This window comes from Maylandia zebra, linkage group LG1 (genome assembly GCF_041146795.1).
Source record: "Maylandia zebra isolate NMK-2024a linkage group LG1, Mzebra_GT3a, whole genome shotgun sequence".
NCBI classification, from domain to species: Eukaryota; Metazoa; Chordata; class Actinopteri; order Cichliformes; family Cichlidae; genus Maylandia; species Maylandia zebra.
The window spans coordinates 39856105-39870832 of NC_135167.1; the positions used below are offsets into that span (position 1 = coordinate 39856105).

The window sequence follows — 14728 nt, forward strand, 5'->3', positions numbered from 1 at the left end:
GCAATGTAATTGGGTATAAAGTACAGTATTTGAATCGAACATAAAGTAGAGTAGAAGTAGAACCTAGTCGTATTTTAGTGGGGATCATGCGACACACCCCTGGATATCCATCATGGATGCTTGTAGAAGTCAATAATTCACCTGAGTTAGTAAATGTTCAAACTTAACGAGCTGCTGACTGTGAGGAACCACTTCGTCCTTATCAAGATGAAGCATGATTTTCACCCTTTTCATTGTAAAGAGGTGCTCAGAGGGGGTTATATCATGACACCGATCCTCCCACCACTGCCTTTGGACTCAAGTGCTGTTAAACTTAAGACTCCCATTGGATGAGAGCTCTGATAGGGCTCGTAGTGGAATTAAGCAAATACTTTACCAAACTACGACTTTTAATACACTTTTACTTGAAGTATCCTCACATACTTGTCCATTTGCATGTTTCTTTATACTTGTACTTCACTATATTCTGCATTTATTCTGAATAAGTTTTGATTATTTTTAAGATTTTAATTCAGACAAATCCAGTTAAGTTGAAGTTCGTTTCTTTGGTTTTTCTCCCTTTCGCTGATATCCTCTGTAATACTTGACCAGCTTTGTTGTGTATTTACTGCTGATTCCTGTGGGGCCCCATGCCTTGTCCTTGCCCCGTGTGCCACCCTCCACCCGGAAACGCCCCTGCCCACTTCATTAAGGTAGAAACGGCTCAGTCGGACTTTTCATCCTTGTCGATGCCATCAGTTGAGCGGTTTACAAAAAAAATACACACGGAGCCTCCTCCCTCCCTCCTTCTCTCACTCCCTTACTCCTCCTCCTGCTCTTCCTTCCCCCACCTTCCCCCACCCTCCCCCTATAGTTGCAAAAGGATTACGGATGGACGCAGACACGGCAGCCCGTTACCGGGTCTTGCAGTCGGCATAGGGAGTAGCGGTGTGTGTCCGGTACCGGCGAGGTGCAGGGGCGTCGGCCCCGGTGGGAAATTAATTCGGATTTATTGAAGGAAACGCGGCAGAAGAAAAACCCTGATAGCGGCCGTGCTTCATCTGCACACTCCGAGCAGGAACACCGGTGCCATATTCCTGCTGCGAGGGTTTGTGACCATCAGCTGGACCACAAACGCCTCATGACATGTTCGAGTAAGTGGCATAAAGGAGGGAGGATGGCTGCTGTGCAATGCTCCGCTTTACGTACCCACACAGGTCGCATCCTGCAGAGCCCGCCGGTAGCACGGAGGCGCAGCAACAGCCTGCTGATAGCTTCATCCCGCAGGTCCCCCACCCTCCCTCCATCCGCCCAGCCTCCATCCTGTGCACAGGCTGCTGCTTTAGCTGAAAACGTCTCGCATATTTCCCCTCTCCTTGGACTTTGCTTCTCTGGCAGGTTATTAGGTCGTAAACGGGCTCAGCAGACCGATTGTTTTCCATGTGCTAGCTGCACATTAGCTGATCATCTGTCGGATTTAATGGGTGACAGGATAGAGGACAATATTTAAGCTAATCCCTCCTCCTGGGTACAAGCCCTGCCCAGTGACTGCATATCATTTGTTGGTTTCTTTGAATGGACTGAGGTCCGGACAGAAGAGCTGTCCATTTCTCATCTAATCAGGTTTTTTAGTTTTTCACCTGTTTGGGGGGGGTTTGTGTCTTTGTGTGCGTGTATATCTGTCTAGATGGATATAAATATATATTTTTAGTCCGTTTGTTTGTTTTGCACTGTAAACAGTGCCATAACTTTATAATATGTGCTATATATGTAGATATAAAATGTATCTGTTGCATATTTTGAAGCATAATTACAATCAAAGGAGGGTAGGGATGGACTGATTTATATACATACATACATACGTTTCACTTATTGACCATATTGCAAATATTATTTTACAATACCAGAGTTTTACTTAACTTGGTATAAATGGAAATATTTCACATAACTTACAAGTCTTTTTTTCTGTGTCAGTATTGAAAAGCAGGGCAATCTTTTTAAAATATTTGGATATGAAGAATGTGGCTAAAATGATTAGTGCTTTAACAGTGTGCATATGTATACACAGTTAAAATGGAATAACTCACGTTCCTGTATGACGTCCTGACCTTAAGAAATCCATCTTAAAGCAGGCATATGTACACAGTGACTGGTTAAAGTAAGAGTCTCAGAAATGTTAGCCAGCTGATAATACTTGACTTAAAGTACATATTATATTATTTTAGAGGAAGCAGTTCTCTAGTAAATTCTCATATAGATATAGAAACTCTTCCTTTCTGGTAAAACGTAGTACTAATCATCAAAGATGACGATGGTGTAAAAGAGGCACAGATTTCCTCAGGTGCTCTGATCAAAAACATCCTTTTAAAAGCAAATTCTGCCCACTCAGCAACCATCTCGAGCCTTTTTAGGGCACTTATTTTGAAGCTTTAACATATGACCTGTAATTTCAGTCTTTGCCTAAACATAAGAACAGTCAATTTTTTACTTTTTTTTATATCTTGGAAGTTTCAATTGTACAGCAATCTTCACCAGTTGTGGATCCTCCCACAGATTTCGGTTTGAGACAGAGATTTATCAAATTTGAACGACTCAGTTCCTTTGAACTATTTTGCAGTCAGCATTGTTTAGCCTGTGCATACAGAGTTGTTTTTGGCTCAGATTGGGGCTTTTTGGCTGTTGAATATCTGTTGAATTTAAAACATGCAGCAGATAAAAAAAGAAAACACACGTATGTAGCATTTAGTTGCCTGATCTAATTGGACTGTATGTCCTGTTAGATTGGACAACTTTATTCTTCAGTAACTGAAACTCCTCCAGTTAATACAACTGGCTGAAAAAAGAGTTATGTGGAAATGTGATTATTGTCTTTGTTATAACTAAAACCTTTGTTCTGCAGATAGCATTTGTTTGTCCCCACAGGGAATATCCCTCTACCAACATGTGTGTTATTTGGGATTTTTATTGACTTATCAGATGATCAGAAGTGACATAAGTCTGTTGATTTCCAGCTAACAGTCTCATGTTCTTTACTGTATATGATAACCGTGCTTACTGGCTGTCTTAGTCACCCCCAGAGGTGGATTCTGGAAAATCAGTTAACTATTATTATGATAGGAAATAAGTTATGTTATGAGGGTTTATGTGACAATAGTTGGTGGTGCTTGTTGTTAAATATGTTGTCGGGATGAGGGTTGCTTACGTCACGGAGAGTTGTGAAAACCTCAAGTATTGTTTTCCTTTTACACTTGAGCTGCCGGCGGATTTAAACCCGGGTTGTAAACGCGTGCTGACACAGACTCACATCATTCAGTGTCCTCACAATCTGCTAGCTGACCGGCTGCACAACAAGCCTATTTAGAGGCTCTGCTGCCCTGCGTACGTTACCTAAAGATAGCTTAATGCTACTTGACATAATGCTCCCGTGATTAGCATCACTGCTAATATTTTAAGGATTATTTCCCTGTAAAAACAAACCCGGTCATGTTTACGGGTGACTCCCTCAGCTTCAGTTCTCCTTGTGGTTGTTTTTGGAGGTTATATCATTCTGACTAACCTCCTCCTCCTGTTTCCTCATGAACTCCTGATACTGAGTTTTTAAGCTAAGCCTTTGTGTTAATCTCAGCCTTTGTTTTTTCCCTAAGTTTCCCAAACTAGTTAAGAGCACAATCACATGAAGGAAGTGATGTTGGCATCATATGACCAATCATAAACAAGGACAGGTCTACTAGTGGCTAGAGGTGGGAATCACCATACATCCCACGATACGATATTATCACAATACTTAACGCACGATACAATATTATTGCAATTTTTAAAAATATTTTGCGATATTCAGATTCTGTACATGAAGGTAAACTTTATCAATATTCATTTTATCTAATATCAAAGTCTCACACTCAGTCTTTCTCTCATTTCAGTTTTATTGTTGACAAACTGAACAGTTTGTATTACAGTCTAGTCCAACTTAACTGAATGCAACCATCTGGTACAATTATAGCTATTCTGAACTATGCAATTTGTGAAAACTATGCAGCCCATTCAGCAACTGAAGAATTTGAAAGTAAATTAAAACAAAATATAATTTTACATTAAATAAAAAAGTTTTACATTTAATTAAAATAAAACATGTCTTAAATTAAAATAAGTAAACTGTCATGTTTATTGCTGCCAAAAACAAAAGTTAAACACATTTGGACAGTGAAGGAATTTCAGGATTGTTGCTCAGAAAAAGGATCAACATGCTCTGAAGTCAGAGCACAAAAACCTTTTTTGTAACAAAATATCTGCTGTCCCTGTATCGATAGCAAACAAAATATCACGATACTACACAGTATCGATTTTTTTCCCCACCCCTACTAGTGGCAGAGCAGTGTACTTTACAAACAGGAAAACTATATTTTAAATATCCGAAGAGGTTGAACACTGTGTATCCCTTTGTACAGTATGTATAGTAGGGTTTGAAGTAGGTAAACCTACAAAAGCACAATATTAATAAAGCCAGGAGAGAAAGCTGACATAAAACAGGTGATTTGCTTTAATGAAAGTAGTCTGTCGTGTTTGTCGTGTAAGTCTTGATTCTTTCACCTTCGGGTCCATAGGGACTAAGTAAAGCGCTATACAAATACAGGCCATTTACTTTCAGTCACAAAGACGTGACGTTAAATGGTGTAACAATTTATAGTACTTGAAATTGAGTACATTCAAGGTCAGCAAGGTCTCAATTTAAGATTTTCTTATATGAAAACTTAAAATTACTTCCATATAAACCTGCTTTCAGCCAGCAGGGAGATAATTCCTCCTGTATTATCGGTTTCTTATTGATCCTCGTCAGGGAAAGATGAAGACTCCAAATGGTTTTCAGACTCTTTTACTTACAATGTCTGTTTTTCACTAAACTCCACTAACATGCCTCAAAACCTTTATCAGACATTTTTAAAAAATCCAGCATTAATCTAACGATCTAAGAGGTTTCTGCCTCAGGTTCAGATGTCATGTGATATTTGGTTTCCAGGTGTCTCTTTAGCTTGCTTACTATCAATGTTCCCTCTAATTTTTCATGTGTCTGAGCAAACACACAAACTCCCTGAGCGTCCCTTGGACCACTGTGAGCGACAGCAGACGTGCACTGTGGTCACGCCAGCATCGAATCCATCCAAGTTACATGGTTTAGTAAAATAATCAAATTACAGCATTTACATTTATGTTAGACGACTTTTAATTAACTGCTTTAGCCCACTTACAATGAAAATTTAAAAAACCTTGTTCATGACCTGTGTAGCATGTTAACACTATTGGAAGGAAAAATAACTTTAACTCCAATTTTGAAAACACAACTTTATTATTATTATTTTTATAAAGCTCTGACTTGTATTATGAGTCTGTGGTCTGGGAGAGAGTCTGTAACTCTGTCTGCAAAATACAGGATATACTGACCGATGTTGGGCAATTAATTATATAGTTACTTCTCCAAAAAAGTTACTGAGTTATGCAAACAACAAAGTTTTTTTGCAGCTGTTTACCTAAAAATGCAGCCAAGGCGTTTTTTTAAACAAACATTTCAAACTATTTACAGAACAATCAGCTGTTCTGCATCAAATCTGATGCCACACAAATTATTTGTGCCACTCCAAAAAATAATTTCTGTCCACTATGAGATGAAGGAGAACAACAGCCTGATACCTGCAGGCCTGACAGCAGGAGATGTATCACTGCTGTAACACCTGTAACACTCAGCAGTCGCCTCATTGTTCTGACACACACAACAACACTATTGACTACACTACACACTAACTACACACTAACTACACAAGATCTGCGCTAAACGTTGCAAATCACTCACATCTCAATTCCGCCTTCACTCCTAAAACTCCCCCCTTCCTAAACCACTAAATGCCATGTTGCCATATCATTTTTTGATTGGTCCACATGGTACATTTTTCCACCAATGGGAAATGCTGGGGGGAGGTTTGTTTTCGCTCACAGGCTTTCGAGCGTTTTCCTTATCAAACGCAGTTTTTACTGTTCCTTCCCGCAGTAAATATAAACAACGACAGTATTCAGGAAGAAAAACAAACATTGCAGATATTTTTATCATAACTCTGGTTTTACGTGGCCGATCAACACAATTTAAAAACTGGTATAAAGTCCACACTTTGTCCGTCAGTTGTTCCGTCTGTCCTGCTCACATCTCCAATGGTTGTACACGTTGTCATTAACGTGGCTTCACTCCACATCAGCCGCTTTGCTCGCTAAAACACCGGTGTCGCACATAAGGACGCTGTCATAGCCTGTCAGCGACGTTGATTAGCTGCGTATATACGAATGTGAATCGCATCATTGGCTGGACTTTGGGATAAGGTGGCATCGTTCTAATCTCATACGGGAGCAGCCAGTCACTGACTCACACTGCAGAACAGAATTGTTAACGTATTTACTTTAATTTAAATTCAGGTGAGATTTTTTTATTTGTTTTGTGCGCAACACAGATTTTCTGTGCGCAGAGACGTGCCCGCAGTGCGCAATTGCGCGCGCAGCTTAGGGGGAACATTGCTTGCTACTATATTTTTGTTTAGGAAACTGCTAACAAATGGCAAAGGTTTTGTTTTTGTTTTCTCTTTAGTTCATTTTTTGTGGTATTTTAAAGACAAAGTGATCAGTTTTATCTTCTCACAGATGTTTTCTTTATGTCATTCGTCACATTTTGTGCAGTAGAACTTCGTATCAATCAAACATTATTCTGAGCTCTCTAAAGACATCTGACCTCCGTACTCCATGTGCTCCGAGGCCTGAGGGATCTCCTGGGAATGGTGGTGCCACTTTTCAGAGACGTGATTGATTAGTAGGCGATGGTCTTTGTAGTCACGAGGGCAGCGTGAAAATATTAGTTTACTGATTGAAAGCAAATGAATGCATGTTTTGAGTGTGTCTGCCTCACACTGCAGACACAGTGAGGTTAAAGCTATGAGTGTATCAGCAGTTCTTCTTGCTTTGGTTTCTTGTATTACATTTGTAACTGTAGCCCAAAAGGAGCTTCTTTTAAATCCAATCCAGGGATTAAAATGTGCCTCATATCATTTTATATTTGGAGCTCATTGATTCTTAAAGCTACATCCAAACATTTTAAATGCTAATGAATGAATAATCATTTTATTTGTAAACGTTTGAACATTTATTGAAGACTGTTACCAACTCGCTTTAGTCATATCTTGAGTATAATTAATTTGCCAAGAGGAGATAAAAGAACCAGTAATATTTGAGCAGGAGCACTTAAACATCAAGTAAATAAAAAAACGTGTTTAAATAATGCTGATTATTCAAACAAGCTATCATGCTGATAGCCGCGTGCCACGACAATAATGCTTTAGCAAATTTAATCTGAAAACCAAAAGCAGGTTAAAATGAGCCCAACAAAAAACCACCTTGTAGCAGACGCTCTAACATATAGTTGATAAGTGATGGGCTCACAGTTAATGACTTTTTATGAGGGGAAAAAACATAAACCAAGCTAAAGATGAGATTTACTGATGTTAAAGGTATTGACATTCAGATTCTCCATGGAGATGATGTAATATTGTTATCCTGAAATCATTCGGCTGTGATAATGGGGCAATAAAAGCTAGTGTGACAGCGCTAAGGCCTGAAATACATTGTGTGTGTCTTTTGAAAGACGGGAATATCTGTGATTGACTGATGATGACAGTTTTACTCACACAGGATATGGATGTATTTCTGAAAAAGAAATCTGGACTACTGCGTAGGGCTGGGCGATATGGCCTAAAATCTGTATCGCGGTATAATTTGAAGCACGTGCGGTAACAATATATATCGCGATATATTCTTTTCTTCTGTATAATGTATTTTCCAAACTATAAGGACTTAAAATCCTTTAATTTTCTCAAAAATCGAGAGTGTTCCTTATGTATGAATTCTGGTTGTGCTTACTGACCTCGAACCGATTTGGGCTGCAGAAATCTGTTAAAAATGTTTTAGTACAACTTTGGTAAGCCGCACTGCTTGATGGATTGTCAGAGCATTACGGCTGCCGTAGGGAGGAGCTTCGGAGTAAGCTGGGTCCAAAACTCCGTCTGCTTCAGGTCCCAAAGTCAAACGAACACTGAGAGTTAAAAACTGTCTAAATTCTTTCATCTTTAATAAAATCATCAGCGTTGCTGCTTTACCAGGTGTAACAATTAAGTTTAACATCCAGGCATCCATGAAAACAGAATATATTAAATTTAACGGAGTTAGCCGTTAACAGGAAGTTAGCTCGCTAGTTTCCACCTAAACATTTCATACCATGTTCTGACTGAGATTTTTGAAACTAATTCAAACGTACAGCTCTGCTGTCACTTCTAACATAAAGACAGGAAACTAAACAGCAGTGGCGTTTGCAGGGTTACTGAAGTTGGGCTAGCTGGTATATAATGTTGTGCTACGTGATTGCTAGCGACACAGCTATGTTAGCATAACATTAGCACAGTGAAGCTGGAGGATGAAGCCAACTTTTTTTCCACTCGATAAAAGTTAACGTGCGGGATTCTGGTGGTCAGGGACAAATGCAATCGCATTGCAGGATGCTGTACACGGGGCAACTTCAGTCAGGAGAACAACTGAGATCATTCATCCACAATACGAGGTTAGTTATTAATATACTGCAACTACATGGGAATAGAACAGCTGCGAGAGAATTCAACATTAATGAATCGATGTTACGGAAGTGGAGGAAGCGCAGTTTTTGGCTTTCCCCATATTTCAAAAGTGCTTTGTCTCTTTGCTATGACTGTCGCCCGCCATAATTTGCAGATGATAATGGTTGTAGCTGCTGCGATGCTTTCAACCAAAACAGGCGCAGCTTGATGACATCATCAACATGCGATAGAGCGATATAGTATCTCTATCGTTGGCTAAATTTATATCGTTTCTATCGCCCACCCCTACTACTGCGTTGTGGCATTAATTCCCAAAGCTAATGACAGTGGATGTTTAAATGTTTTTACTCTACTAGTTTTCTTCTTGTGCTTGATTAATTTGTTATATAAGATGTAAAATGCAGTAAGATTATGATTCCATTTTTTTTTTTATCGTCAAATAAAACTAAATGAGAGAAGCTTGTGGGAAAGTTGTTGTCGCCGTTGACCTTCTTATGTTCTCATCTAAATTTGTGTCTGACTTTTCACTTGTTTACTTAAAGAACTGAATCAGAGACAAACTGAAGCTCGTACGCTGTCGTTCTGACCTGCTGGTGTTTACTTTGTGGCTCTTGGGTTTCAAAGTTGCACGTCTTGATTGGATGGTCTTAACACCCTTTACTAACTGGATTTAAATGCCCCCCCGGTCTATCTGTACCAGTCAAAATGACTTTAGCTGATAGGTCTGGCCTTGCGTGGCCCCTCGTTGGTCCTCAGTAGGCACTTTGTGATGGCGTTTTATCATCAAATGAGAAACGCCTGCAGCTTTTCTTCATAGCACGACATGAAAGACTCACTGGGCAAGTCAAGCAATGAAATGTGAAGCGGTTTCCTCTCTTCTCCCCTCAGCTGAATGTTTTGTTTTTTTCCTGTCTCTTTTTATCTCCAGTACGGCCAGTAACTCTCCACGCAGCACCCCCGGCAGCTCTCCCTCCCTGCGGCGCAGGGTCCTCGGGGGAGGCAGGGCCAGTGAGAATGAGGCTGGAGGAGAGAAGAGCAGCAGTGGAGGTGGAGGAGGTGCTGGTTCGGACGGTGCGCTCCCCTCCATACCCTCTGCCTCCTCCCTCTCGTCTGCCTACCCAATCGCCTCTCGCCACTTCAGCCGCAATGCCAAGGTAAGTGAAAATATCTGCTAAGGTGAATCGTAGACTGATCGACACAGCAACTGTGACCTCACAAATGTTTTACCGCTGCCATCTTGGTGTTTTGAAACTGGACTAACAAACTGTCATAGACACGTTGTTATGCAACAATCTTCCATTTTTATTCTAATAATGACCATAATTTACAAAGTGAGCTTCATATTTTATTTAATATGAGCTGAAGCTACTGACATGACCCATAAAGTCATCGGGAAAGTGTTTAATGAGGTCACAGAGCAAGTGTGGAGTAGCATCGGTTTCCCATAGACTTCTATAACCAGAGGTTTTTGTGCAAATAAAGCAGTCGCCTCTTTGCTGCTCGCCACATGCAGCTTGGAGGCTGTGTCCGTGTTCAGTTTGCAGAAATAAAAACGCAATAAACACTTTGCATTTGCATCCAGATTTTCTGCATTGATTGCTAAAAACGGTGGTTCTGATCTTCTAATTAGCTTTATCTAATCAGACTAAAGTAGCTACATTAAACACACTCGATGGTATGCAGAGCAGTTCCCCTCCTTATAAATGCAGCTAGGCTCATGGCAATTTGACTTGAGACTGTCCTTTTTTAAGTCACGTATGTCAGCCTCAACCTGTCCATTCACCAATTTCAATCAAATCTTAGTAAAATTCTAGCTGTGCAAGCGCCAACCTAAACAGACAGGCACGTACCTGCCGGCTGAGAAACTACAGAACAGAATGCAACAAGAAGGAAAGTTGGTGCTGAAAGTAGACAGTTTAAATGAAAGTGTTAGACGTGGGAGGTCGCCCACGTCTTTAATGAATGCAGCGAGAGAGCCGGGTGTCCATCTGCCGTGACACCTTTTCTGTTTTCAACGAGCCAAACGGCAGCAAAGACGAGGAGTTGTAGTCAGGGAGGCTTCAGAGCTGAGCTGAAGGAGACGTGACGCTACAGCACTGAGTTTCTGAGTTTTACTTTCATGGCAAACAGCTGCTCTGTGTGTTAGAGATAAACTACATGATAAAAAAAAATGTTTTGATAAACGTTGTCATATTCAAGCGTGTGAAAATGCTAAATGAGACATTAGTTTGTGACTAAATTAAATATGTTATTAAATTATACATCTAGCCCTTAACTTGATTATCATTGTTTGCAGTGGGGCCCATAATGAAACTGAATCTGACGCCTTTGTTTAAACAGGAAGCCTTACAGGAACCCTGGGGCGCCTCTGTCAGTGCGCCCCAGGGTGGCTACAATGTAGCTGCCATCACCAGTGTGTGAATGTGTGGATGACTGGATATGTAAAGCGCTTTGGGGTCCTTAGGGACTAGTAAAGCGCTATATAAATACAGGCCATTTACCATTTACCAAAGTTTCCTAAAGATAAGCAGTTGTGAGCCACAGCACTGTCACGGCATATTTCACACCTGGAGGAGATGGAGGATGCAACAGCATTTCTAAAGACACATAGTTTCACGTCAAATAACAGCAAAATAAACATACATATATAACGAGAACCAACTTTCTTTGGCTGTTTTTTAGAATAAAAAGTAATCATTCAAGTCTTCTAGAGTCCAGCTCCCCAAAGGTTTTATGAGGGACAGACAGTTCAATGAGCTGCTAGCATCCTGAACATAAAAGGACCATTCATCCTCACCACGTGCCATCAGGAAGCATCCAGTAGTTTTAACTGTATGTAGAATTTATCCACAGCTGGGAAGAGATGGGGAGAGACGGCAGGCATTTAACAAAATGAGACTTGCTCACAGGTTTAGTTATAGCCCAGCTACAGCTGTGTTTCATGCCTATGACATGCTCCTGGCATGTTTTGTATTTATGACTACTTTTAATTAAGCTTGCAACATGGTACAAAACGTCGATACATTAAAAAAACAAAACGCACACAAGCGGCGACGGGCAGAAAGTTTCATCGGCTCATGCACCCTGCGATCACAGTGTGTATATCCAGCTATGTGCCACGCCTCATTTATGCTGCAGGAAAAAACACATCCAACAAAGGATTAACCTCCGTCTAATCCCCCGTTCTCCAGATACATTTTAGGAACTGAGGCGTGCTTCCACATGATGTACTGACACGGTCAGAGGCAGGAGGACAGAGGAGACGAGGGGGCACAAGTTAGAGAAATGAGAACAGCCTGCTGGTGCTAGCACTGCTGCTCCATCACCGTCACTCGTCTCATAGCTGCAGGCCTGCTTTGATTTCAGGCTAGCAGCATTAGCAGTGTGGCATACCTTCAGTACTGTGAAAGTGAAATTTTTTGCATTATGGGCCCCTGAAATTTTGAAATTTGACTGATCATAGGTTCTCAATCAGATTAAGATTTAAGATGTTTTCTGGACCTCAATCAAAAATGTTAATTGGATGATTTCCAAGCTGCTTGGCTATCACTTCCTCTGTGACATGGTGCTTTAGTGGAAGAAGCCGACTATCCTTCAGGATTGTATCCCAGAAGCTGACAGTTAGTCAAGTTTTATTATCAACACAACATCATACACTCAAGTATACAGTCAGACGAAATATCGTCCTCCTGGATCAAAGCTGCAAACTGTAAAAGCAAAGATTCAACTATACAGAAACTAAGATAAACTAAGGATGAGTACAACAGTTTTGTACTTGAATAGAAATGGAATAAGAGTAGAAAACAATGAGAATAAATAAATACAGTGGTACATAGATGGACTCAAACAGTGTAATACAGAATAGTGCAAGTACTGGAAGTGAGAGGAGAGTGTTATGTAGTCCAAGAAGTGTGTGGAGAAGTGAGTCCAGTGTGGAGGAGGGCAGCGATGCATGGAAATTATTTTTCTTTTTCTAATACACAAAACTCCAGAATTACTTCACTGAGAAGAGACAGGAAATGCCCGATGGAGGTGTTGCTGAAAAGGAGCTTGTACAAGTTACTAAACTGTAGAGGTTGCTGTCTTAGCCTGCATTGCTGCATTGTGAGTCAGTGTGTTCAGTAAGGTCATAAAACGTACAACTGATTGTGTGTTATGTTAGTCCGATTGCGTTTGTGTAACTTTGATTTGGATAAAGATCTGACCGCATTTCATAAGCAATCAAAGCAGAAATTCCAAAGTGCTGCAGAAGTCTCGTGGTGCTCATCAGAGATTCAAACGGGCGTCTTCATGACTCTGTAAAATTTGATCCGACGCAGCGTTTAGTAACCAGTTAGGAAACGGTTCTGCTTCAATCCGGTCACTTAAATATTAACTCTGTGTTTGCCAGACGTTGATTGAACACGCTTGTGTTACGTAATGTCAATAAAAACGGTCTTGAGTCTTCAGTGAATTCACACAATACAATAAGTGAAAGTAAATGTTTATTTTTAGCAGCTCTCACTTCAGCCGTGTCAGCTCTTCCAGTGTTGACTCGTTCTTTCAGGAGACTGTAAAACGTTAGCGTGTTTGCCCTGAGTAAATTTACCTAACGGCACACGTAACCCGAAGGCTCTGGGTTCACCTCGTACTCGCTGCAGGCTCGTCGCTTTGAAGGCAGCAGCCTGTTGCAGCCAAGACGGTTTGTTGCAGCTGCACAGTGACAATTACCTTTTTTTAAAATAGGGAAGTGGTGAAAGTTTGGACATCCCTTTAAAGCTGCACAACCTCAGCGTTGCATAAAACGGAGTCAAAATGTTCTGTTTCTGCTGTGACTGATTTTCTTTGAGTACTAAATGTTTTCCTTTTTTTCTTTGCAGAAAATGCAGAGCTGGTACAACGTAAGTACACGCCCTCTTCTTCTTTAACGGCTTTTTTCAGCTTTTACTTCCAGTAGATGAAACTGGTTGACAGTAAAATGATTGGTTTAGTGTGATATTTAAAAATGTGTTTTTTCTTCTTCTTGATTAAACAAATGCAAGTGTTACCCGAGATGTTTACTGCTAGGATGGTTGTGAGGTAGAATAACATGTTCTGTTTTTTCTTTCCTGTCGTCACTCACAGGTTCTCAGCCCCACGTACAAACAGCGGAACGAAGATTTTCGTAAAATCTTCAAGAAACTTCCTGACTCAGAGCGACTTATAGTGGGTGAGTGAAGCATGTGACAAAGTGTGCAGTACCACCAGCGCACCAGGATTTTATAATCGGCCACGCCGGCCGTGAATAGTCCACTTTCTGAGAGGTTAAAATGATTCCTAGTGCATAGGAATGGGAAGGTCATAAGGAAAGGGAGGATAGAAGATTTAAGGACGTGTGACTCTAAGATGTACAGTACAAGGAATGGTTTGCAGTTGCAACAGGTTCATGGTGCTCAGCTTAGAGCTGCTGCTCGGGTTGAGGTGGTTTTGGGCATCAGAATAGGGACAAGAGCTGAAAGAGGCGGCTGGGTGGGGAGGTGGAGTAAACGTTGCCCCCACTAACATACCCAGATGAACAGCAGACGTCGAATCTATTGAAAATCACAAATGTTATTCCTGTGTGCCAACAGCACACAGGTGCTTGAGAAACGCCATCTGTGGTTCCACACTGGTTTCTTTTTGGCTCTGAGAGGAGAACTATGCAGATTTAGTAGATTCAACACATGGAGACGCTCTCGAATGCAGGCCTGCAAAAGCCAGCAGCACATAGCAGCGACAGTTAAAGCCCTTTTTGTAGGTTGAATGCCAGTTGGTTGAAAGGTCTGCTTGAGCAGAAAGGAAGTGACATTAGTTCACCACAAAGAGGAAGGCTGCGATTAAACCATCAAGGATCAAAAAGCTCCGTGTGAGAAGCAAAGACGTAGGCTGCGAAGTGAAACTCTCTTTCGCTTCACTACAAAGAACTTCTTTGTTGTATGACTTGGATCTTCTCTAACGACCAACAGCATGACAGACAGGAACAGCAGTTCGTCACTGATGCTCTACAAGTGTTTCCCAGGTGTCAGTCTGGACGCTTTAGCCCCTTTTTCCATTAGTGTTTACTTCGATCGACTGGGTTTCCCCTGCAAACCAGTACTACC

General features: G+C 40.9%; 1 protein-coding gene across 4 annotated transcripts in view; it reads left to right on the forward strand.

Moving 5' to 3' along the window:
- Nucleotides 1-14728, forward strand: part of LOC101484213 (protein Aster-A) — a 43500-nt gene that overhangs the window by 13031 nt on the left and 15741 nt on the right. For 3 of the 4 annotated variants that reach the window (XM_076886180.1, XM_076886183.1, XM_076886184.1), the window contains 3 exons: nucleotides 9559-9784; nucleotides 13490-13510; nucleotides 13734-13818. In XM_076886180.1, the coding sequence (XP_076742295.1) occupies nucleotides 9559-9784; nucleotides 13490-13510; nucleotides 13734-13818 (332 nt within the window). Of the gene's footprint in view, nucleotides 1-851; nucleotides 1134-9558; nucleotides 9785-13489; nucleotides 13511-13733; nucleotides 13819-14728 lie in introns of those variants that run through there. The other variant, XM_076886188.1, reaches the window with a different exon arrangement.